Source organism: Lissotriton helveticus, chromosome 5_1, assembly GCF_964261635.1.
Source record: "Lissotriton helveticus chromosome 5_1, aLisHel1.1, whole genome shotgun sequence".
Lineage (NCBI taxonomy): Eukaryota > Metazoa > Chordata > Amphibia > Caudata > Salamandridae > Lissotriton > Lissotriton helveticus.
In genome coordinates this window covers 1,106,866,821-1,106,892,258 of record NC_136065.1, presented here as the reverse complement: position 1 = coordinate 1,106,892,258, position 25,438 = coordinate 1,106,866,821, and the positions used below count along the sequence as shown (strand labels likewise).

The 25,438-nt window shown below is 43.9% G+C and overlaps 1 protein-coding gene across 1 annotated transcript in view; it reads right to left on the bottom strand.

Moving 5' to 3' along the window:
- Positions 1-25,438, bottom strand: part of LOC144753513 (VPS10 domain-containing receptor SorCS3-like) — a 2,605,581-nt gene that overhangs the window by 641,704 nt on the left and 1,938,439 nt on the right. The window contains exons 11-14 of the mRNA XM_078641177.1: positions 12,513-12,615; positions 5,920-5,996; positions 2,276-2,367; positions 784-891 (exon numbers count right to left, since the gene is read on the bottom strand). Coding sequence (XP_078497303.1) covers positions 784-891; positions 2,276-2,367; positions 5,920-5,996; positions 12,513-12,615 — 380 coding nt within the window. The remainder of the gene's footprint in view (positions 1-783; positions 892-2,275; positions 2,368-5,919; positions 5,997-12,512; positions 12,616-25,438) is intronic.

The window sequence follows — 25,438 nt, the reverse complement described above, 5'->3', positions numbered from 1 at the left end:
CCGGCCCCGTCTTCACAACTGGCGGACTTTGCTGTAGGCTGAGGATTGACTTTCGAGCCACGAGACTGGTAACTGGCCGGATGGCCCCCCTTATTCTTTACCACGAATGATGTATCTTTGGGCAGTGAAGGAGTTGTTTTATTTTGTTTGTTTAATTAAAGGTTAAAAGGAATGTAGTGTTGCGATACCGCATTGTTTGCAGTCTAGTTTATCGCGCACTTAGACGTGCGCATACGCGGTGTCGTACGGACGCCGCCTACACTATAAATAAAAGAGGCCTCGCCCCGAGAGCTAGTCTGGGACCACGCGGAGCACATAACTGTTGTCCCGGGTCCTTTATTGCGGCGGCGCCCTTTACACGCGCGCTGCGCTAACAAAAGGCCCGACAAACGTCAAGCCCTATGCATGACAATGTACTTGTGCAAGAAGTGTTCTTTTACATTTTTTGACCATTTTGAGTTGCATCCTTCCCTCTGAACTTGCAGTCTATTTGTCTTGTATATAACACCCTCCATGAAGACAGTTCCAGTTACTTTTTCAGCTTTTCTCATGATACCGTGAGGGGGACTTTGTCTATGCCTATCTGTGATGCACCTATGGCAAGCTTTTAAACACTGCACTGTTGATGTGTCAATATGGGAGTATGGGCGGCTGTCAAAAACCCGCCTCCCTCCACCCGGCCCCACCACTCCACTGGTCTTACCTGCACAACGAGGATAAAGAATAAAGAAACTTGCTTTGCAAATATGTCATCACATTTTGACCCACTTATGCTCTACTCACGTCATAACTTGATTCTCCACGCCTGGCTCCACCAAAGCTCCATCCACAAAGAGGGGCACAGAAGTAAAGCTGTACTTGATCCACGATCTTCCTTCATCAAAACTCAACCTGATAAGTAAAATGTGGAGGCAAAGAAAATTTTAGGTATGAAATAAATGAACAACTCGCTCATCAGAACAGCCTATCTATCGTGGCATTCAGGACACCAAACCCGGAAAGCTTTACAAGGAAAAGACTGACAGCATAAACATATCATATTTTTATCCATATTTATTGACAGCGGTGAAACGCCTGTCTTTGTGACACAGCGCTCTACAAATCTTAATCATATTTACACGGATAAATATGCTTCAACTGCGTAGAAAACACACACTCCATCCGGATTTGTGAACCATTTAAAGAAGAATTTGCCTTCACGCACAAAAGTGCAATGCAGAGAAGGGGCAGATACAGTTTAAAAAGGTTCGAGGAGGTGTATAGACGTGTTTTAATTAGGGTGCAGACCGGTATTAACTTGGCATACAGAGGAGAAATGTCACAGCGCCTGAAAACCCCTCGGGTGATTAGCGCGCCGCTAGAAATATGCTTGATTGATTGACATGAGGGGTGCTTCAGAGGGTGTCCAATAACTGGGAAGGAAGCACAATTAATGTTTGCATTAATAACTCTTCCAGAATGTTCTAAAGTCGAGACCAGGCACAGTTCGCAAAACATAAAAATAAATTAGGCAAGAAAGCCTTTCAGACAGATTTGAAACATACTTGATCAAAGACCAAACCGAAAAAACACAGCCATTTATTTTAAGACATGCACCTGGAAGATGCTGATGGTTCACATACAGGAGATGTCTTCTGGCAAACACCGCCGAAGAAATATTGCACACTGAAGTGTTTTTTGAAGTGACAGGCAAGTATATGAAGTCTCCGCGCAGAGCAATCATGAGGAAACTGTTCGTTATGAAGGACAAGGTTTCTATGACCCACAAAATCGGTATTAATCAGAAATAATGAAAAAGTAGTTGCCAGTTAAATGAGCCTTTGCAACACTATTTTCTGTACATGTACTGAGAGTGCTCGAGCTCTAAAAAGGAATTTAAGGGTATTTTATGAGCTTCTTTCATAATGGGTTCAGACGATCAGCCCATTAGTTGAGCTTCTGCATCATAACTACATCAAAATATGAAGAAGCTGTTGATTGAGAGAGCTCTCTCAGCTGTGGCGCCATGACGCAGGCGGAAAAACCTGAAGCCATCAGGCACGCGCGCTGGGGAACACGGCTCTATCTAGCTAGGAAGGAGGCCAGGTCCCAAAGGCTAGACACTAGCCAAAGGCTAGAAACATGTAGCGTCCTACAATATTTTGTGTAATATACTGTGTGTGAATGTTGCACAGCAATACATGTAACAGGCTTCAGAACGCTCACACCATTCCATACCCAGCACGTAGACAGAGAATGTTACTTTTTGTCAGCTGAGAAGATAGAATGTCCTTACCATAAATGTCGAACAGGTAGTGATGTGTGTTTCATCGCTACCAGAGCTCCTCCCCAGTCTAGATACCAAACGTTGTATTCTTCTTCGAAAATCTAGGAGCATAGAACACATAAGAATGCAATATAAATCATAAGGGAATCTTAGACAAAATCTACTAGCCCGGCTAGTTGTTTCTCTACACATCTTAACCCCATGATTTTTTCTCTTGCACTTAACTGCCCAATTCAGGGGCATGACGGAGCCCCCTGCGGCCCCTTCGGCGCAGGAGAACCCCCAACAAGCCAGGGAGTTCCCTACCCAATGAAGGGAGCCCCATTCAGCCCAAGGCCAAAGAATATCTGTTGGATATTCGAGAGTCTATGGCCCCTCATCATAGGGGCCCCATCATTTTCCGTTATCCCACTAGCCCATTATTCTGTTTGTTTGCGGAACCGAATGGGTGCATTATTCTGTCCATCTCCTCTTTCATGCCACAAGAACAGGGCCGGACTGGGAAGCACAACAGGCCCTGGCAAAGTGCTCAGCTGCCCCCCCCTCCCCACTCGGGGGTGAGTGGGGTGGGTGGGGGGGGTGGGGTGGGAGGTGCCGCCGAGCTCTTTGCCGGGGCCGGTTTTCAGCCGGTTTTGGTACAGGCCCGAGTTTGCAGCTATGCTGCAAAAACGGCCCAGAAACAAAAATGGCCTCCAGGGGCCCAAAACCGGCCTCCAACCTTGCAGTGCACCGGGGAGTGCCCGGTGCCCGCTATGGCCAGGCCCTGCACAAGAATAATCATCATAAATTGTACTAATTGCTTTACTAAAATTGTTTTTCAAGCCATGTAGGGCTGGACTGGTCACTGACCATAACCTACCAGAGTCTGATCTTGGGAAGAGACCAGACGCTGTGCCCAGCCCAAGCAGGTGGCCAATTCCCACTGTGCACAGCTTTCATGAATTCCTGAGTTCCTGACAACAGAGACTCAGCTGGCCCCTGTGTCAGAAATTCTTGACCCAGTTGCCAGTCCACAACATGTTAGACGCTCAAAGTGGCAATACCCCTTCATATTTTTAATGGGACATCAAGCACTGAATTTTCCTGTGTGTAACTGCCATGCGAGGCATTGGGGACTCAAGTAGGAAAATAAAAAAAATGCTAAAGCACAGGAATCATGGGCCAGATGCACGACCATTAATGCTTGCGACTCGCAAATTGAGATTTTTATCGATTTATGAGTCGCAAAACCTCATGTACAACAGTGTCTGAGACACTGTTTGTGATTCCCATATGGGTCGCAAGAGACCTGCCTCATTAACATCCATGAGGCAGGTCACAATTTGCAACACAATGGGAATGGCCTGCACTCACAGGAATGGTGGGCTGCTGGGGTCCGCAAACCACCATGTCTGCGACTGCTTTTTAAATAAAGCAGTTTTTTTAAATGCAGCCCATTTTCCTTAAAAGAAAATTGGATTATCTTCAAAAATAAAAGTAAAATGTTTTCTTTTCATTATTTCAGAGTGAGCAGTGTCTTTAAGACTACTGCATGCTCTGAAAAAATGTTGGCGCCCCCATTCACAAAGGGAAAGGGGTCCCTTTGGGACACCTTTCTTTTTGGAATGGCTTACCACCAATTTGAAATTGGTAGTAAACGGAGAATGTTTTGCAACAGCATTCCTGGTTGCAAAACAGTCCTACATACCAGTGCAACTCCCTATTAGGAAGGGACGCCCTTGCCATGTCCCTTCCTAATAGGTTCTCTAAAACCCTATTTTGCGGGTCGCTCATAGGTTACCGACTCACAAAATAGGGTTGGTACATTTGAAAATGCCATTTATTGGTAAAATGCATCATACATCTGGCCTCAAAACTCCGTTAATGACAGACTTTAATTTATTTCTATTTCAGACATGCACATTTACTTTTGGAGTTTGTTTCTGAAAATGAAAAAGAATACTTTGGGGCCCACTCAGGATTTTATTTCTTAGCAAGGCATCCTCCATAAAGGGGGATGCACTTTCAGCAAAGACATCTCTGACAGGGAGGTGTGGATCACTAAATGTGGCAGTCCTCCTCAGCCGAGGGAGGAGATGATTGAAGGCACTCCAGCAGCCAGATGGATTGGCTGGCCAACCGCCAGGCTCAAATGAGCCCATCGGTCTTTTATCTAATGGTGCCATGCCACAGTCACACTCTGCAATCTGCTCCAGCTGCTAGTAACTCTCTAGATCATGTTCATGCTAGCAGTCTTCTTCATAGATCTTTTAATTCGGACACATGTCTTTTTGACAAACTATTAGGGAGCAAGATGTTAATATATACTATTTAAGATTTAATTTGACAGTTTTCACCAAAGGCATTTCATTCAAAACCAGGCACTGGCAGGTATGTCATGGTTCTGTTCCACTAATGAGAATGCCACTACATCGAGGTGCTACTACATAAGAGTAAGTATATCGAAGTTACAACTACTGAGAATACCACTACAGATTACTACAGGTTTCTAACTAGAGGGTGTACTTCATGAGGTGATACATTTGTTCTAATATGGTAAATGGCAATAATACAAATGAAGGTTTGCAGCGAAAGAGACAATGGGCCACATGTATCAAAGTATTTGGCATTCTCAAATGGTGCAAATGCAAAATGTCCTTTCTGAATGTATGAAAAGCTTTGGGATTCACAATTCAGGTATTCACAGGTATTACCTTAATTGTGAATGCAAATAGGGAATTGCAATTTGCAAATCCCTAATCCACATGTAATAAGCCTTTCCTAAATGTGAACTGTGCATTTAGGAAGCGCTATTACCAAATAGAGATTTGGTAAAAATTACTATTTGGTAATTGCAAAATTCTTATTTCATACATGTGGCCCAATATCTGTTAATAGCAATTGGAGAGGACCACTGTTTTACTGCAGCCGCGGCCGATAGTGGGAGTACCGGCCTGGTGGTGACGTGGGGAGGGGCAGGGTGGGGGGTAGTAATGTATAGATTACGGACTTTAAAAGGTAAGTAAACATAAAAATAAATAAAACGAATCTCGTTGCACACACTGCATCGCATTTGGTGATGCAGTGTGTGCAACGAAATTCGTTTAATTTATTTTTATGTTTACTTACCTTTTAAAGTCCGTAATCCATACATTACTACCCCCCCCCTCCCCCTCCCCCTCCCCACGTCACCGCCCGGTCGGTACTCCCACTACTGGCCGTGGCTGTTTTACTGGCCTGTCTTGCACACTTTGCCACTACCAGATGTGGCAGCTTGAATGAGCAGTTTTGGTCCCATTATGGCCCACGGCGCAGAACAAAAACCTAACACACTGGCCCTTTCAGGCTGGCCCATCTGGCAGTGCCAGAGTGCCCTCCACACCAGACCAACCCTGGAGAGAACGGATATCTAGCAATAAGAAAATATATTTTAATTTCAGCAGAATACGTCCGTGTGGTACACAAAGAAAGACACATTTTTTGTGCACCCTTATTAGACACACGTCACATGCACTTGAAATGAATAAATGTAGTATTTATTCATTTATAATTGCAATTACCAAAATTGCATAGTATTGGCACTAAATAATTACATTTAAAAGTCTGAAAAAAATTAGAATGACACTGTGTTTAACCAGCCCTGTTCCAGTGTTTCTTAAAATGTGAACATTTACCTGTCTCCACGTGTTGCCACCGTCTGACGAGATGAACATGCTGGCATCGGTGTAGGAGAGCTCAGTGCCAATGTTTCCTGTAAAAGAAGCAGACTAGTTAAGGAAGAAACCATGAGGCATTCATCACCCTGTCAGAGCTTGCCAGAATTGAAGATTCTTCACTCGCTCTATTTTTCTATCCTCTGATTCTGATTTTGTTCATTGTTTTTCTCCGGTTTTCCATTGTTTCTTTCTCTTTCTTTTCAGTAAAACACGATATTACTGCGTAAAAGATATCGAATAATGTACAACCTAAAGTAAAAGACTTACCACTAAAATGGAACTGAAATGTAGGTCATATATCAGCCTACCAACAGGACATAGCTTTCATTTGAATGAGGTTGTTAAGTTGAGCACCATTAAAAATGGGTAATTAACCTGTTATTTACAGCGCTTTGACATGGCAGAAATAACGCCTATATGACAAACATCATAAGTTAATGGCCCTTTCTGGACGTAGGACACGTGAAAGCACATTGACACAACACCCAAAACTGAGAAGGAATTCCTCAAACAAACATGTAAACTACAAATATCCCACATTACCCATGTAAATACAAGTAAGTTTTTAGGTAAAACAGACCACAAGTAAATATTGAGATTTAGTCATGGAAAACGCACATTGTGTTATGTATGTGTATGTGAGGCTTGGACTCTCCTATTTTAAATGTGTCTATCCCTTTAACCATGTTGCTTGGCCCAAGTGAACAAATGACCACCTGCACACCTTAAAAGAACTGAAGCTTGTGACAGCAACATCTACAATTCTACTTTCCCGTTCTGAGGTTATTTTCAGCAGCAGATGGAACTGAGCACGCTGGTCAATCTGCTAGTATGGTTGATCTCTCAGGATTTTATGTTTAGAGCTAGGGGCGGAAAAGGAAAACATAAACTCTAGTGACCAACCCATTAGTTTATGTGTCTACTTAAATATTTACAGAGAATTTTCCTGGAAAAACATGTCAATTTACTCCTGACAAAGGTAGGATTCATTATTTTTCAAAGGTCAAGGTCCTTGCTACCATATTTGGCCCTGATGTTTTGTTTCAAGTGGTTTTGACGTGCTTCTGGATTTCTGCATCAGGATTCTGTTTGACTCGTTTCTCATTCTAGTTGTCAGGCGGTGTTTTGTGCCATGCTGATTTCTCCATTTCAATCAGGAGCTACTGGATTACCAAGGAGGCTTTGTTCCCCTATCATGGGGTTTTCCTCCTACCTGGGACCTTTTCATGAAGACACAAAAATTGGAGTGGATAGAGTGGCGTCGGCACACGGCTATACTTGAAACAGTATTTAGCAAGCTTATCAAAACTATTCACAGTTCATATGGGCAGGACCGGCTTTAGCGCAGGTGCCGCCCAGTGTGATAATGTTTGCTGGCACCCCCCCATATATGGTGGACGTGGTGACCACCTCCACTACGGATTCCCTCATCACCACCTTTTAACAGGGCCCCTCAAGTAAATGTAGTAAATGTAGTATACTTGTAAAGCGCACAGCTGCCCCAGCAACGGGGCGTCCCGGCGCTGTATAACTCTGGGGAACCAGAGGGGAAGTCTCCATAACCACTTTCTTTCAGATGAATTTAATAGGTTACATAGCATTACTTATATCAGTGTAGGGTGTAGGAGCACTTTACATCACACACAGATAAAAAAGAGACAATCAATCATACATGTGTAAATCAGTGAAGAGGAAATGCTACAGAAGCCAGAGGACTACAATTTGTAGGAGTGACATGTCATCCATACTGGTAGGCAGTATAGTTTGAGAGTGCTTGGTCTGGAGTAGCACAAACTCGGGGAGATTTACAAGCCCCTTGCGCCACTTTTGCATCATTTTTAACATGGGATAATACTAAGAATCAATTTCTACACAAATGAATCCTTTTTGCAACATTCATCTATGCTCTAATCTATACTTTTCAGTGTGCATGCAGTTGTTTCATTCACTGTTCAATATGAGGAATTTAACTTTTAACCTACAAGTAACACAAGGATGACTCGTAGAAAAGCAGTAACTCACTGACCTATTTACATTACATGCAAATTTTGATCTGCGCAGTACGCATTCTTTGCAGCAGGCATAGAAACCTTCTGTGCCAATCTATGATCAGTAAAAATCTCAACTAGACAACACTCCAATCTCTCTCCAGGAAGAGCATTAATCACCAGATCCATCTTGACATTTTTATCACTGCCTGGAAATTGCTGAAGGCAAGGAACGCAGCAGTAGGTGCTTTTAAAACCAAAATAAACTTGCAAACTCTGTGCCCCTTTAAGTCAGTACCCGGGGCAGTGGAACCAGTTGCACCGCTCTAGAGCCGGCCATGCCTATGGGTGCCCAGAAGATTGGGAAAGCAACTACTCCCCTGTTTTCCAAGTCAGAGCCAAAGTCCCATTATGTATGGGACACAAGTTGCTGGCATTACGATTTGCAAATAAACAAGTGTTGAAGTAGTACTGGGTCAGGACCGGACTGGGAACAGAAACTGGCCCTGGCTAACTGCTCAGACGGCACCTCTGGGAGGGGAGGGGGATGCGGCTGAGCTGTTTGTGTTTGCTAGGGCCGGTTTTCGGCCGATTTTGTTACAGGGGGCCCATATTGCCGATCCCCGGTAACAAAAACACCCCTCCAGGGGCCTAAAACCAGCCCCCACCCTGGCGGGCCACCGGGGAAACACCCGGTGCCCTCTATGGCCAGTCCAGCTCTGACTGTAGTCTGTTGTTCTGCTTATGTGTGCCTTCAGAAAATACAGTTCCAGCCAGCCAACACATGCTAGTCACTACACACTGACATAGGCTGATGCCACAGACACAAGGGCAAGATACAGGGCAACACACTGCTGTAGAGAGATACTAATTCTTTGATACCTGTAATTACATGGTGATGCAAACATTATTAGCAAGTGCAATAGAGAATATACCAATATGCAATTGAAGCCCTGATGAAGTCAGCGGGTAACACCCACTGTGACGGCATTCGTGTTAACTGGCTGGAAATAAAGGCACAAATGATCAGAATAACTGGATCAAGTACTACTGTGATGCTTATATTTTTAGAACTGGAGTGGCACAAACCTGCATATTGTACCTTTCAACCAGACATTTGACACGATTCACATATACTATTCTGTTCAGGTCAGCATTGCGGCTACTAGGAGGAGTAGGTCTTCTCTCTGTAAATCAGGAAGGGAACTAAACAGACTTTCTCAGTGTCCAGTCCTTGAAGGAAAACGGAGCAAATATGCTTTTTATTCCATGAACGTTTTTTTTTAACCAGTTTTATATCATCAGCTTTAGCAGTTTTAAATTATTATTATTCATATGCCACTATTTACTTCCCTTTTCATTTCAACTATCATGTTGGTATTTTAAAAAGAAAGTCACTCCTCTATCTCTATGGTTCTGTGTTGGAATGATATTGCAATAACACATCTCCCATAATGTTTTAAGACAGTGTTTCCCAAACTGTGGTCCGCGGACCCCCAGGGGTCCGTGGCACATTCCCAGGGGGTCCCCAGGCAGCAGTTTGAAAAGCACTGCAAAGTTCCTGGTAAAATGAGCAGTTTTCGAGCAACAATAAAAGTGTCATGAAAATGCCAGTGATTAATGTATCTGCTGAAGAGAGTTGAGAGTTTTGTCCAGTGGCAGCTTTGACCTATCTACTGTAGCACAGAAGGTTAATATGCCTACTGCAAAGAACGTGTACCATGCATTTAAAAAACAGTATTTTATGTGCATAGGTCAATGGGTTTCTGCTTTTGCCACAGAGATTATTTTGTTACTGAGCAATTCATAAGGGACAATAGTAATCTATCACAATGACCTATAAACTCTCATCAAAGAGCTGCTCGCAAACTACATGGTACAAGTTAGTAAATTATGTTTTTCCCAGTCTATAATTATCCAGATGCTGCTAAAAACGTTTATTTGGGTGGAAATACATTTTTAATGTTAAAGTCAATGTTAACCACTGTGTTATGTTCTGAATCCTGAGTTTGTGCTTCACAAAACCAAACACTCTTTAAAAATTCCTAGCAGTATGAATGACATGTGAATCCTACACCTTGTAGTGCCCTTTACCTCATGTAACATTTTCTGTACACTGATTTTCACGTATGATTCATTGTCTCTATATGTGTGTGATGTAAAGTGCTTTGACATCCTACAATGGTACGAGCGATGCTATTAAACAAATGAAATACATGTGACAGATGGGCTATGGAGAGATGAGAGGCCCTGTTGGAGGGTGATAATAAGGGAATCATTGAAGAACCCCAACAAAGATTGTCATATCCTGGTGCGTAGTTAGGTCTTCATTTACTATTCTTTAAAAGCTAATACAATTCATTATATAATGATAAATGTTTTTAGACTGCACCATTGTTTCCTACATTTTTTGGGGGGTGGCGAGCCTCCCAAAGCCCCCTTTGTAGTGGTCAGGCTCAGTCACTGCACTTGGTGTGCACCACATAGGGACTGGTCTGAGAACATTTGTTAGGGCTGCTTTGGGTTTCCAGTCTGGCCCTGGCAGGAGCAGGAGCCCCGTACTGCGAAATAAAAGCAACCATTCAAAAGTTAGTTTTGGAGATGCAGCACCAACCTTCCCATTAAAATGTTTCATTTTTTTGCAATTTCTTTCAATATAAAATACTAAGGGGATATTTACAATAGTATTGGCGGAGCATGTCATTAACCTCCTTGGCTTAACGACATGCTCCGCCACTTCAGAAACGCAGGGCTGCAGCAGATTTACAAGAATATGGTGCAGCCCTGCATTTCCCCCTGCACTGGCACTACATTTAGCAATGTAGTGCCAACGCAAGCACCCTTGCACCATAGTGCAAGGGAGTGTGCGTGCAGGGGAAGATAGTTTATGTGCAGGAAGTTCCCACTTACTGCACATGAACAATTTTGAAATGCCGTTTTGTCACTTCTATGTGTACTGCCTAATGCAGCACACATGAAAGTTACAACATGTTTTTTTTTTAAAGATTGTTTATGTGCTGGAAGGGCCACCTTCCTGAATATAAACAATCCAAGGCGTTTTGCTTTTTCCATGGGGAAAAGCAAAATAGAGGAGAAATAACGCATTTCTCCTCGTTTCACCAAGTTAAGACCCGGTTTTCCATGGTCTTAATCTTGGTGCTGCCTCCTATTTACGCTGCCCTTGTAAATAGAAGGCAGCGTCAAAATCAATGGGTGTTGGGGTGGAACACCCACTGCAACTCCCACTGCCCAGCCCTTTCAGGCTAAGCATTGCGTGAAAGGGGGGCTTAATTTCAAGGCAGCTCTAAGCCACATTAAGTGGCTTAAAGCTGCAGTGTAAATAAGGCGAAGCCCCTATCGCCACAGAAACATCACACAAATTGACGTTCCCATGGTGATAGGGGCTTGTAAATATGCCCCTAAAATCCTTAGTAATTCGAGTATTTGTTTGGTGTGCACACATGTGATTATTTTTGTTATAATGTTTGAAAATTAAATCCTACAAATGCTTGGGGGTCCCCGGCTTCCAGTGTTGACTAAATAGGGGTCCTCCGGAGTCAAAAGTTTGGGAACCATTGTTTTAAGAGATATAGAGTGCCTCCCTTGCCAGCAGCTACTAGGCTACAGTGATCATGTGCAGCATTTTGACTTATGATTATAGTTAGTATAAGAATTACATCACTCTTCCCTAGCCTTTTGCACCAAGTGAACAAAGACTGTAATTCTGGAATAGTTCATAATAAGAAGCAAAGAGAAAACTGTCAGCTATATTTAGATCAACCTCACAAAATACACAATTACCTATGACAACATCATTAATCCTTTTAACCCGGCAAGCTCTATAGCTATTTCCTTGTAGCATTCCCAGTCAGTACTGTGGAAACACCACTAGTGCACCACAATTGAAATGTACTTTATTTTAATTGGTCAGAACCTTAGCCCATTTTTTGTGTCAGATTGAGATTGGTTGAGCAGTAGCCCCACAGTAAACTGGTGGGACTTTAATGCTTCCAAGCTGCAGTTTCCCAGCCTCACTTAGGGGTTGGAGAACTGATAGGCTGATGGCAGATCCTGAGGCAGATCTTTAGAATGAAACCAATGATTTGGTGGCTCATCTGCCATAGTCCCAGCCAGGCAAATCATGGGAAGGGCTACACAATTTGGTCTGAGCTTTCAGATGTAAGATACTGTGCCTGGGTCCAAGATACAAGGACTCGCAGTCCAGGCATGGAAAATATGCAATGGCTCCATGCTCAAGTAACGGGAACAAGGCCATTGCTTTTTCCTTTTGTAGAAAAATGCTCCTGTTTGTTTCTTTTGATGGAAGAACTGCTGACTTTTTGCCAATACTTGGGAGCCAGCAGCCATTACAGCTCTCATTAAAGCGCTCCTCTCAAAGAGTTCTGAAGAAGGCTCTGGCAGGCTGGCGGGTGTCCCACCTTGGTCTAAGTGACTCTTGTCTCCAAATAGACAATTGCTTAGAAATGATCACCTTCTTGTTCCCGATGAATTGAGATATTCTGTATTTTTCAACTATTGAGAGGTAAACATGCATTTATTCACCTGTTGCAACAATAAGCCAGGGTGCAGTGGCTTTACTTGAAATGCTTCCTGAAGTATAGGGATTCTCTGATACTTGAAGATGTAAATGCAGGGAGCAAAAAGGCTGAAAAAAAGAAAAACAAATGGGGATTATGTTTATTTCCAGTGCCCCATACATAGACATCTATCAGACTTACAGACACATCTATCTTTAGTATACAGCATTTGAAAGCATCCCCTACAACAAATGTGGACTGTAAAGAACAACCTTTTGACACATAACATAAATAGCAGTGTGATATTGAATGTAGTTATATGTATGGTCGATTAAGAAGATCGATACTAGATAGCATATTCCACAACTGTAGAATTATTTTTTTGAAATGTAACTGAAAGTAGACTCGCTTAGTTTTCCCTAATAGATTTACACAGACAATCTGAAAAATGAATGTGCAGAAAGATATAGGATATAATATAATAGTAATGTGAACTTCTAATATAATTGAATGGCATGATAGTTTTTCCAATCTCTTATTTTTTTACATTATTAACATTTTTTTACATTATTAATCTGTGCATTAATAAATGCATAATTTGATATATATATGGTACATTAATATTTGTAATACGCTGCGCAATATAGTTATATGTGATATTGATAAATTCTTGCTATCTGTGATCTAATATTAATTTAAAGGGGAGTTTGCTTGTTGAGTAGTTTTATACACCCTGTCCTCTTTAGTGTAGATAGGTGGCTCTCTTATTTTGAGGTTTATCAGAAATGTATACACTTTACTTACTTTATTTTTTTAGTGCTGATCTCTATGTATGGTCAACTACAGTCAAATCCAAATGTATACATATTTGTTATGCCCTAATATAAAGCTCTCACTTGCATCACTATTGTATGCATTATTTCTATTCCACCTGCTGATGTTGCACACAATAATATCCTATTACCCAGTGAGTGTGGTATGGTTAAAAAACCAACACTGATTGGGATTAAAACAACCTGTGCTGTCACAGTGGCACATAGTTCTTCAAATTCTGCGAGAGATAAGTGAGAACTCTGGTACCAACTGAAAGCATAAAACTTCATGAGAACACCTCAAAACCAGTCATATCAGGCATTGAGGAGGTCAAGGAGCACCCACAGGTGACAGAGAAGGAGAGGATGTTGAATTAATGGCAGAAGATAAGTGAGAACAGTGGCTGTTCCTCAGTGAGAGCGGAGGGGCGTCGCGCCCCCCCTACACTGCTGGGAAGAAAGCATCAAAAATAAAATGGTAATTAAATGATTTTGTACCATTTTATTTTTGACGCTTTCAGAGCACGAGGGAAGGGTGGGCAAGTACGTCACTGTTGCATGATGAGTGGCCACTTAAGTTTGAAGTGATCATGTTGTTTTGGCCGGCTACCTTGCTATGGCCAAATCGACATGCACAATTCAAACCTTTCCAAGCAGGCTGTCTTGGACAGCTGGGTTGGAGAGCAGGCACTGGCCTACAGTGCCTTTTGGAGCATGGAACCAGTCCGCTACAGCCAATCAAGACTCTTTACTCATGGTGCTTGAGAACAACATCTTGATTGGATGAGAGAGTTGGCTGTGGGCTTCATGCTCAGAGTATGTGCTGCAGAACAACAAGACATACTGCAGAACATTTAGCTGCAGTGTAAGGTACGTGATTTTTTTATGTGTATATTTATATTATTAATGTGTATATTATGTGTATCAGTCATGTGTAAATATTTTGCACCCCTCCAATGTGAATTGCCACCAACTGCCACTGGGTGAGAAAGCAGATTCTCTGATGCTGAAAGAATTGTAAGAGGTTGCTCACAGTAAAAAAAAGACAAGAGAAATAAAAGGACAATTAGAAAGAGAAACCTTAAACTGGTTTCTAGTTTTAGTGCTAAAAGAAGATAAAACAAGGTACTGTACAGGAATATAAGACCACTGACAGAAAATTAACAAGGAGAATGCACAGCCGCCATCAGGGTGGTTGAAACTAATATGAGTAGGGAGCAGGATAACATCCGGAGTCAAACTAGGACAGAAAATAAGCCCACACCCCAAAACAAAACTGTTCCCCATTAGCAAGTCAGATCGCTAAAATAGTGGCCCACATTTTCAAATGGCGCAGTTTGAATGTGTAACTATTTGTTGCACGGTCGGACTGGGAACAGCAACCAGCTCTGGCAGATTGCTGCTCAACTGGCCCCCTGTAACAAAACCTGCATGCACGGGTACAAAACCGGCCTCCACCCCACGGGAGAAACTCCCAGTTACATGCTACACTCAGTCCGGCCCTGATATGTTGTATAGGTGTTTTGCATGTATGGTAAGGGTAACTGAATACAATTGTGTTTGCTGCAGGCAATATTTGTGGCAATATCATGGAAATTAACATTGAAACCTGGCCCACCAGACTCCAAAATAGGCCCACAAACCTAAAAAAAGTGGCCCACACACCGTCCTATCAGGACAGCCTTTCGGGCACCGCCTGATTGCCCTATAGCCCAGTTCAATCATCCTCATTAAACTAACAGCACAGCTTCATATTCGTCTGCAATATAAGAAGATAACTCAAAAATCGCAGATTTATAATATAGGCGTTGTTGGACTTGGCCCTTTTTGGCAGGTTCACCCCTAAACTTTTTGCCTTTTCTCTGACATGGTATTGGTGGTTTTAGACCTCTGGGCACTTTAACATTGTGGTCCTGTGTAAAGTACGTGCGCTCTCTGTGTAACATTTGTACGGTTGGCCTGCCCTCCCCTTAGAAATGCATTGGGGATTCCCTGATCAGTGTGTGTCAGTGGTAATTTCTGTTATGGGATGAGCAGTGTGGCCAAGTCTGGTATGTATGAAAATGTGTGAATAAATGCTGTTCATTGGTGTGCGCAGATTTATTGTGGTTATTTTAGAAATGCCACTTTTAGAAGTTGGCTTTTCTGTATGCTATATGTCTGCCTGCCTGATGTGAATTGCATTACTGGCTTGTGAGTTACAGGGCTGGGAGGTGTGTGTGGCTCCAGGAGGGGCAGGGTGAGTCAGTGCTGGGCTGAATAGAACCTCTGGGCTGGGAGCAGTGGGAGGGGTAACCCCCTGACTCTGAATAGGATGGTGCCTGCCCTAGTGAATGCTGGTTCTGCCCCCTGTGGTGTGTCTGATCACCTAGCCCGCACCTGACAAATGGGAAGAGGAGCTTGCAAAATGAAGTGCTCCAATTCCCCCCTGAACCAGGTGCATTTGGTTCCCCATGCCCTGCACTAAGACAAATGAATGCTGGATATAAATGTTGGGACTGTGACCCCATGAAATTGTTCTCTTCCTTGTGCTGTTCATAACTTGAGGGCTAGCTGCTGCTGGGGCCCAGGAGGAACCACCATGGGGGCTTGCCTCCCCGCTGGAGGACCCTGTGTGCTGGCCTCCCTGGGCCAAGCTATGCCCGTGGACCTGAAGGAATTGCTGGGGACTTTTGCGCCCTGTGACCGCTTTGTTTTTGGTGTGCCAGGACCTTCAGGACTTCTTGTTGCATCCTGCGCTCTGTGAGCACTTTTACTTTTAATTATTCTGAAAGGGGAGCGCTGTGCTTTAATTTCTCATTAAGAGAGGAGCGCTGGAGTGTCACAGAACAAGGCAGCGGGTTGCTGCTGAGGGAATCCCGGCATAATAGTGGGTGCCCACCCCGCTTTATATATTGATTTTAGATAGCGGGTGCCAACCCCGCATGGCTGCTCTATGTTAATTGAATCACGGGTGCCTACCCCACATTTGGTGCTATTTTTAAACACTACGAGTGCCCACACCACATTGGGCCTCAGTGGAAGCGGGAGCCTATCCCGCATTGTGGCCGGAGAAAGGGAGTACTGCACCGGAAAGGTGACCCGGAAGCCAGGCGGCAGTTCCTGACTGTGGGCGGGGCCAGAGACATATGCCGGAGCCTCGCGGGCTCTATTTCCGCCTCCTCATAGCTACCAAAGGAAGGAGGACAGAGCCGGCACCCAGAGAGATGCGGAGCACCGCCAGGGACGTACCACAGCAAGCTCTTGACCACCGATGGATGTTGGCGGAAGCGCCTCAGCCCCTGAGAAGTGGTGAGTGGTGCTGGGGCTTTTTCCTTTTATTGTACCAGAACCCAGATCGCGATGGTGACAGGCCGGGCCGGTTTTGTAGTGAACCCCGGTCCCACATAGTTGCAGGCAGTTGCACCCTCACTGTGTGTTCGGGCTCCACAGGCACGGTCGTGCCAGTGCTTATAGGGCATATTTGTTTTTAGAGAGCCCCAGAGCAGAGGACCTCTTTCTCTATTCACAGTTGCATCACCGTAGTGGGCAGCTGCAATGATTGGGAAGCATTCTTGTTAGAGAGTCCCAGAGAAGGGCTCAGGTGGCACCATGGTGCCAGTTCTGATTTCTTCACCTCAGCTGCGCCGCACCAGAGTGGGCAGCTGCATCGATTGGCATATTGGTCTTGGAGAGTCCCAGTGGGGACCCTGAGGGCACAGAGGTGTCAGTGCCCACTTTTCAGTCACAGCTGCTTGGCAATTAGCGACAGCTGAAATGTTTAGGCCTTTCTTTGGGGGCATTTTTGAGTAAGATAGGAGTGAGATGCCCTCCTCTGACCCAGCGCAATGACGTCCTTTTGGATATTGCTGCATTGGCAGCGAACTCTGACTTTGCTGGACATAGGTCATTTGAGCCCCATTGAGAAGGCCAGTTGGCCAGGGGGACTTTTGGGTTTGTAGGGCTCCAGGCCTTAATGTTATTTATGTGATGCTAGGAAATGTGATTCATGTGCTTTGATTTATGAACCCTGATTTATGCCTCTAAATGTGGTTTTATGATTATGAGGTTTTACATACTGTGTTTATGTTTCAGTTATTCCGTACTGTGGTTTATGCCCCTAATGTGAGTTATGCTTAGGAGGTTATGGTCTAATATGTTTAGGCTTATGAGGTTGGCGCAGAATATATTTCATGCCTAATATGACACTGTGCATAATATGGTTTGTGTTACAGGATGTTGCGGAGTACAGTGTTTTCCAGTAATTACTGGTTGTGTTCTATGTTTATTATATGTTCTAAACTTACTATTTTTACTAAGTGATGGTTCTGACAGTGGTCCAAGTCGCCCTGTTATGTGTATATAATCCCTGTAAATATTGCCCAGTGCCAGTTGGCACAGTGTATATTGTGTTATTACTATTCTAATGTTTTTTTGATAATACAAAGGCTATATTTTCTATATAAACTTGTGTGGAGTTCCTTTTGTGGTGTGCCTAGTACGTTGTTGCTGTGTGTGTGTTGCGCAAACGCCTTACACATTGCCTCCGGGATAAGCCTGACTGCTCATGCCAAGCTACCAAGGGGGTGAGCAGGGGTTATCTTTGGCGTGTAAGTCCTGAGGTTCCGTGATTTTCGACTTCGCTCCATAGTCAGCCGCCATTTTGTGACAGCCGCCATTTTGTGTTGCCCTCACTCAGGCGACACGGCGAACATATTGTTTTTGCCTTTTCAGCCGCTCGCCTCTCCTGGTAAAAAGTAACCCTTTGTCCTTGTTTATGAAACTGGTGTCAGGGACTGGCCGAGTTAGTTAATCCATGTCTAGACTGATTGATCCTTGTCTTAGTTTACTGTTTGGGTCCCACCATTCTTCCTTTACTTTATCTTGTTTGACTGGCCTTCACTATTCTCTCCGTGTACTCTCTTGTTACACAACTGTCCTTTGAGGCTCGCAAATACGTCCTACCACCTTCAAATTGAATTACATGCACTAGCATTGATTAACTTGAGGGGTCGATAGCTTGTTTTTGAACTTTACTCGTTTGTCAGTTTTGTATGTTTTGGGAGTGAGTATTGTAAATATGTATGGTATAAAAGACTGTTCACCACGGAATGAAGTGGCAGTCTCCTGAGAACCTACCATTGGTGTACTTCTTGGACAACTGTGCTTAGCTGCAGCTAATAAACCTGATTTTCTACGCCTAACGGAGTGTCTTGTGTCTCTGTCTGATAAGGCAGGTGAACCCGGAGATCTCAGGCGTACCCTGCGCCGTTCGGCCCATAAGGCCCGGTTCTCCAATTGGCGTCCCAACGTGGGGCGAGTTCAGTGGTAGCAGTTCAGCCCGAAGGTCGTGAGGAACCTCGCAAGAAAATTCTGGAGGATTTGCGAACCACGTCAAGCGACCCCTCTATGTCGAAAGTGGACCGAAGGTCTTTTTCAGCGCGGCTACTCCTTTCCGGCGGCAGCAGACGACTGCTGCCCTGACTGTCGCCCTGCCTTGGCCCTCTGGTGATGATTGGTATCGCGAGACGTTGGACGGAAACCTGTTGGCGTGAGAAAATATTTAGTTAAGTATACGTGGGTAGCGCCCACTCTTTTGTTTGGGTTTTTATTCGACAAATGCATTAATCGAAGCCAAGGGGTAAGTACGTTTGTGCTGTGATAGTTGCCTTAAACCCCTTGAAGTTTGAGAATAGTCCAGTTTGTTACGAAATGCCTGGACTTAGTAAGTTTAAGAAATGTTGCTGTTTTAGTTGTAATAGGGATTCCCAGCTAGAGGACTCTTGTCCAATTCCTCCGGTTGGAACTCCCACTGATGAGCTCTATTCAAAACATGGTCTTGGTCCTATTGTTTTTAATGAAACATGGATTCGATATACGAAGAAAGATGGTGTTCTGCAGTGGCCACAAAATGGTAGCTTTGAGCCTGACATATTAGACAATTTAGAAGCAATTTCATTTAAGCGAAAAGCCCGGCCGGCAATGTTTGACTCTTTCCGCCTCTGGCATAAGGAAGCCAAACAGAAAGAAATTAAACAAGCGAAAAAATATAAGAAAGCACAGGATATGATGATCCTACAGGCTGCTCAACAGTTTAAGAATAATGAAATTGACCAAATGATTGACATATCAGAACGACAGCATCGTATGGCAATAGATAGATGTTATCCGGTGTTGCCTCCTCCCACAAAGAGTAGAGATCTTGACGACGATCCTTTAATGTCTCATCGGTTGCGATTACCTCCGCCTTATATATTAGGTGCTAATGCACCTCCATTGCAACCTGTTGTTCAGCAACCTGTTGTCCAACCAGTTATTCCGGTTCCTCCACAATTGCCTCTTCCAGTAATTCCACCTCCACTTCCTTTGCCATCGACTTCTGTACCTCAGTCTCCTTCACCGTAAGTTTCTTTTACCACTGACAGTTCTTCTCCTGCTGTGCTTAACACGTTGTCTCCAGTTTTGTAGCCAGATTCTCCTACGGCTCATCAACGATTAGTTGATACCGTTTCCGGTCTTTTGTTGCCTTTCTTTGGGTCTCTTAATTTGACTCCTGCTTCGTGCCGAAGACAATCCCGTAGTCAAATTCCGGATACTGATGAACCAATTAGGTTGGACTCTCTCACTCATAATTGGATCATGAGTGGTCCACAGTATAATGTGCGCGATATCTTGAATACTTTTCTTCAATGGAATGCGCCTACAGAGAGATATGTTTTTAATGTTATGTGTAATACTCTGATTAAAGGATGGGGTGATATGGATTTGGATTTACCTCCTCAAGGTTTGCTTGACATACAGGATAAATTTGATAAAGGACTTATTGTGGGTCCTGACGTTGAAGAGGCCGTTCAGACGCTTGTCACTTTCAGATCTTCCTTTTTCTCTCAAGCTTCTCTCGAACCTGATCCTGCGGTTCGGCATAAAATAAAACACTATCCAATGCGAGAAGTTCCTCCAATATGGAGAGATGCGGTTCCACAGGCAGGTAATGTTCCAGAGAGATCGAGGCGAATAAATCTGTCCTCACAATTTAGGCGAGTGAAGCGCTGTCCGGGACGTGAATGAAGCGCTTCATTCACGTCCCGGACAGCGCTTCACTCGCCGAGACCAGCTCCCTACCCTATCGAGGTCCCGAGCATCACTGAAACCCTCCAGACCACGTACTTTCGCTAGAGTACAGATTTATTTGACTTCTGCTTCCCTGAGACAGTTTTTCTGATCGGCCCGGACCCGGACTACCTTGACTTGACTCTGTGCTCCCAAGCACCTGGACGACTCTCCAGGCACGATACATAATTAACCCTGTGACGTTCCCTGATACTTCACCAACCGCCTGAATCCCAGCTTTGCTTCCCTACAGTAGTTCCAAACGCACTGTTTACAGCCCCCCAGTCCTGATGATGATCCTCACTCATATGGGTCGAAACGCCGTCGACTCACCAGCAAGACCTTAGGCACCCCGTACCTAGTGGTTTTAAAAAAAAAATTGTTTAAATTGTAAAACAAAATTGAAATGTATGACAAACCACGTTGTTTCTAGTCACTGTACATAACTTTTCACCTTGCGCCGTTCACGCTGTTTTTACTGTCGCTTGTGTCGCCGTAGTGTCACTCACTCACTGCACTCGTGCACCTTGTACACCAATTGGGCTGCCACTTGTTATTTATTATTTACAGTGCTGATATTAACTGTAATCACAATTGCCCTATTCCTTGTGGATAAATGCTGATAAAATGATGCTTCAGGCACTTATGAAAATCAAAAAGAGTTTCCTTGATCCTTGATGGATAATACTGTATAGATATCCTCTTTCCTTGTCCAAAAATAATACCAGCTGGGATACTGTTTTTTGTATAGGATTGGTATTGGATCACACTCTTGTTGTTATGGTACCACATGCAGTAGATACTCTTTTGAACAGAACGAAAACGCAACATCTCACGAGTGCTCGCTTGTCTGGGTATGAGTTGATGCTTTTAGCTAGCCACATACACATCAAGCGATGTAATGTTTTGAATCCAGCAACGTTGTTACCTACTCCAGAAGAGGAGGGTACACAAGATCAGCATGATTGTTTTCTTCGTACAGAGGAAGAAACTATAGGCAGAATAGATCTAAAAGATACACCGCTTGTGGATCCGGATGGGATCCTATGGGTAGATGGCTCGTGTTTTAAGCTTCCTAATGGTGATACGACTGCAGCCTATGCTGTCACCACTTTGCATACAGTAGTAGAAACTGCACGTATTACACACAATTCAGCACAAGCAGCTGAGTTGATTGCACTGACAAGAGCATGTGTGTTAGCGAAAGGAAAGAGAGTGACTGTTTACACTGATAGCCAATACGCCTTTGGCGTGGCTCATAGTTTTGGTCGCTTGTGGAAGGAAAGAGGATTCTTTACTTCCCATGGGACTAAAATACAGCATTGTCAGTTGGTTACTGACCTTCTTGAATCACTTTTTATCCAGATGGATAGAGGCTTACCTCCTAAAGGATAATACTGCCTTGTCCACTGCCAAAGTCCTCTTGAAAGAATTTTTTCCAAGGTTCGGTTTGCCGCGCATTGTCTGGAGTGACAATGGAAGTGAATTTGTGGGTCAAATTATGCAGAAAGTGTTGGCGGGTCTTGGGATTAGACAGAAATTCCATGCGGCAAACCATCCTCAGTCAGCGGGTTTGGTAGAGTGCTATAATGGCACTCTCAAGCTCAAATTAGCGAAGATTCAAGCCAGCACGGGCCTCGCTTGGCCTGACGCTTTACCTTTGGCACTTCTCTCTACGAGAACAACTGTGCATTCTCGTTTAGGACTTAGGCATAGATGTAGGTAGCCAAATACCAGTCGGTAACGGCCGAATTCGGCCGTTACCGACCGGTATTTGGCTTTCGACATGTAGGGGGATTGCAACAGGGCATTTCGGTAATTTTACCGATTCGGTAGAATTTCACGACCGGTATTTTTACAGAATCTGTAAAATTGAGATGTAGGTGGGACTCTTCTGAGTCCCACAAGCCCTACAAATTCGGTATTTTACCATCAAATTCAATTTGATGGTAAAATACCGATTCAGGTGTGCATGCACATGTGTGCATGCACACCTGTGCCATATGACAGGCAGACCTGCCCTTAGGGCAGGTATGCCTGCCACATGGCCCCCAAACCTTTTTTGTGGGTGCTAGAGGGTGTCAAAGTGACACCCCCTGCACCCTTGTCAAACTCAGTATTTACCAATTCGGTAAATACCGACCGGTAATGCCCCATTCATTCCTATGGGCTTCAAAGCCCATAGGAATGAATGGAGCATTACCGGTCGGTATTTACCGAATCGGTAAATACAGATATTTACCGATTCGGTAAATGGAACATCTGGATGTTCCTACATACCCCCCCTTCTTATTTACCGATTCTTAATTACCGAATCAGTAAAATTCGGTAATTAAGAATCGGTAAATAAGTTCTACCTACATCTGGCCCTTAGTCCTTAGGAGGTCGTTTTCGGACGCCCAGCTAATGTTTGGGGAGTCCCTCGACCAAAAAGATACTCTGATATTCCATATCCATTGTTGGTTGACTACTTGCATGACCTCACCACTAAATTACGTGTTATTCATCAACAGGTCCAAAACGCTTTGCCGGAGGCCTCCACAGATCCAGGTCACTCCATTCGACCTGGTGATTTCGTCTGCCTCAAAAACTTCCAGAGGAAGAAGAATCTGGAACCTCGTTGGGGGCCGCCGCGACAAGTGCTTTTGACGACACGTAGAGCTGTGAAAGTCGTTGGGAAGAAAAACTGGGTTCACGGCGTGCACTGTAAGAGGGTACCCCTGCCTTTACCTTATGATCAGTGGGTTCAAGAAGGCATTGGTGATAGTGAATGTGAGAAAGTACCCCGATCTGTACCCTTTAGTAGTGCACACCTGGACTGGACAAGTTCTGAGAAAGAAGATGATGACGTGCTGCAAGAAGCTGTACCACCACATCTAAGATTGGATACGACTAACCCAGAGACTTTGTTTCGGGACCAAACGATACCTGGCAAGACACGGTACAACCTAAGATCTAGGTTGTCTAAAGACAATTGAACACTAATCAAACACTTTTTTTTCCCTTTTTTTCCTTTGATTACTTTTTTGAAAAGACATTTCCTTTCCACTATCCATCAAGTTGCAGGGTCACAGAAGGAGTCTTAGGCTGTGACCTGAATAGTGACTAGGTCAACAGGACTTGCAGTGTCATCGGACGGCTAATAATCACACCTAAGTGATCTAGGAAGATTACTGTGAGCAACGCCTTTAGAGAAATGGATACTGAGATGGAAGGGAATGATGTTATGATTGTAAAAAGAAATAAGTACAAGAAACTGTTGTTTAGTCGATGTGGCGTAACATTATGTATTATAGTGTGTTTATGTAGTTTATTAGCTTGTGTGGGATGGGTTATCCACACTATGCAGCAAGCACCTGTTCCAACTTCGGTTCCTTTGCTCTCTTCTTCTACTAACTCTCCGTATAAGTTCTACACACTCCCAGACCATGAACAAGTTAGGAGAACAGAATATTTTAACAATTCATTCATCCAGTTGTTACACCAGCATCAACTGGTAGTTAGCACTACTGACTGTTGGGTCTGCGGGCTCATGCCCCATAACGCTGAGAAAGGGATGCCATATTTAGTTCTACCGTTTTCATATGAAGGTTCTGCTTGGGCTTATTTGGCTATGTTTTCCAATGCATATCAGAACCAACATCGATATCCTCCTGGTGATATATATACTGGTGGATCAGACTATAGTCATAGTCCTTTGATAAAGGGAATAGTCACTATGGCTAAAATTGCCGACATTAGTAAGATTCCCGTGGACGAGAAACGAGCATATGATGGTTGGAATGTGACTCATTATATTACTAGCCTCACTGACAGGGCTAAAGAAAGAAGATCCTTACCAATTTGGACTGTACCTCATAAAGGTATTTTATGTCTGCAAGTAAAAGGTCAGAATAATAAGAATAAACAGGAAAAGAGTGTTTGTTCTCATACCTACGTCTATTCCCCCTTGATTTCTTCTCCGTTAGTACCATCTCAAGGTCCATATTTTGTTTGTCACGATAGGGCTCATACATGGCTTCCTGCCTATTTTTCAGGAACATGCTATATAGCTTTTCTTCTTCCCCCTACATACACTGCTCCTTCAGGACATCACAGGAAAAGATATGGTAGAGGGGTTATTGATCCTGGAGACACAGCTGGACAAGAGGGAGGAGACTTTATTAAAGGGTTTCTTCCCTTTTGGGGCCCAATGGTCAATAGCAGAAACATCAGACAGTTGGTTTGTGTTGTCGAGGCTAAAATAAATGTAACTTCCGGAGCCTTGAGAAACTTGACGGCTGAACTTCAGGCGGATCGTCTCATGACTTTACAAAACCGAATGGTTTTGGACATTGTCCTTTCTGATAGAGGAGGAGTTTGTAAACTGATTGGGTCTAGTTGCTGCATTTACATTCCTGATAATGCCCTTACAGTATACCAAGCCATTTCTAAGTTACATGTGATTTCCGAGTCTATTCATCAGGACTCAGGAGATTGGTCTGTGATGGGATGGTTTTGGGGACTACTGTCCACATGGGGATGGAAAGTGTTAACTTTCCTTGGAATGATTTTAGCCATCATTTTCTCTTGTTGTCTCTGTTTGCAATGTGGTCCCGCTATGTAAATTGATATATATGTAAACTGATACTTGTATAGCGCACTACTCACCCGCAAGGGTCTCAAGGCGCTTGTACGAATACTGCTGTGGAACCCATCCTGGCTTTCCCTGTGAGGTGTCCACTCCTGGGCACCCCCAAGGTGGAGGCCAGGCATCCTTAGCGTTGTGGGGGCCGTTGTGGAGATTAAGAAAGCTATTGCCCAGAGTTGCAGAGTGGGACTCCATGATTGGAATAGGCACCGAGGTGAGAATTATCAGGTCCGTGGAATTTTGAGCCCAAGACCCGCCGAGGCGGGGAATTGAACCCTGGTCCCGGGCTAGACCTCTGCATCAGGGTCTGCCGCTCTAACCATTGAGCCACACTCCTCCACACGCTATCTGTGGTCTTTGTGCCACCTTGTGTGTTCCAAAGCCTGTGTCACAGCGAACAGAGACCATTAAAATGATGTT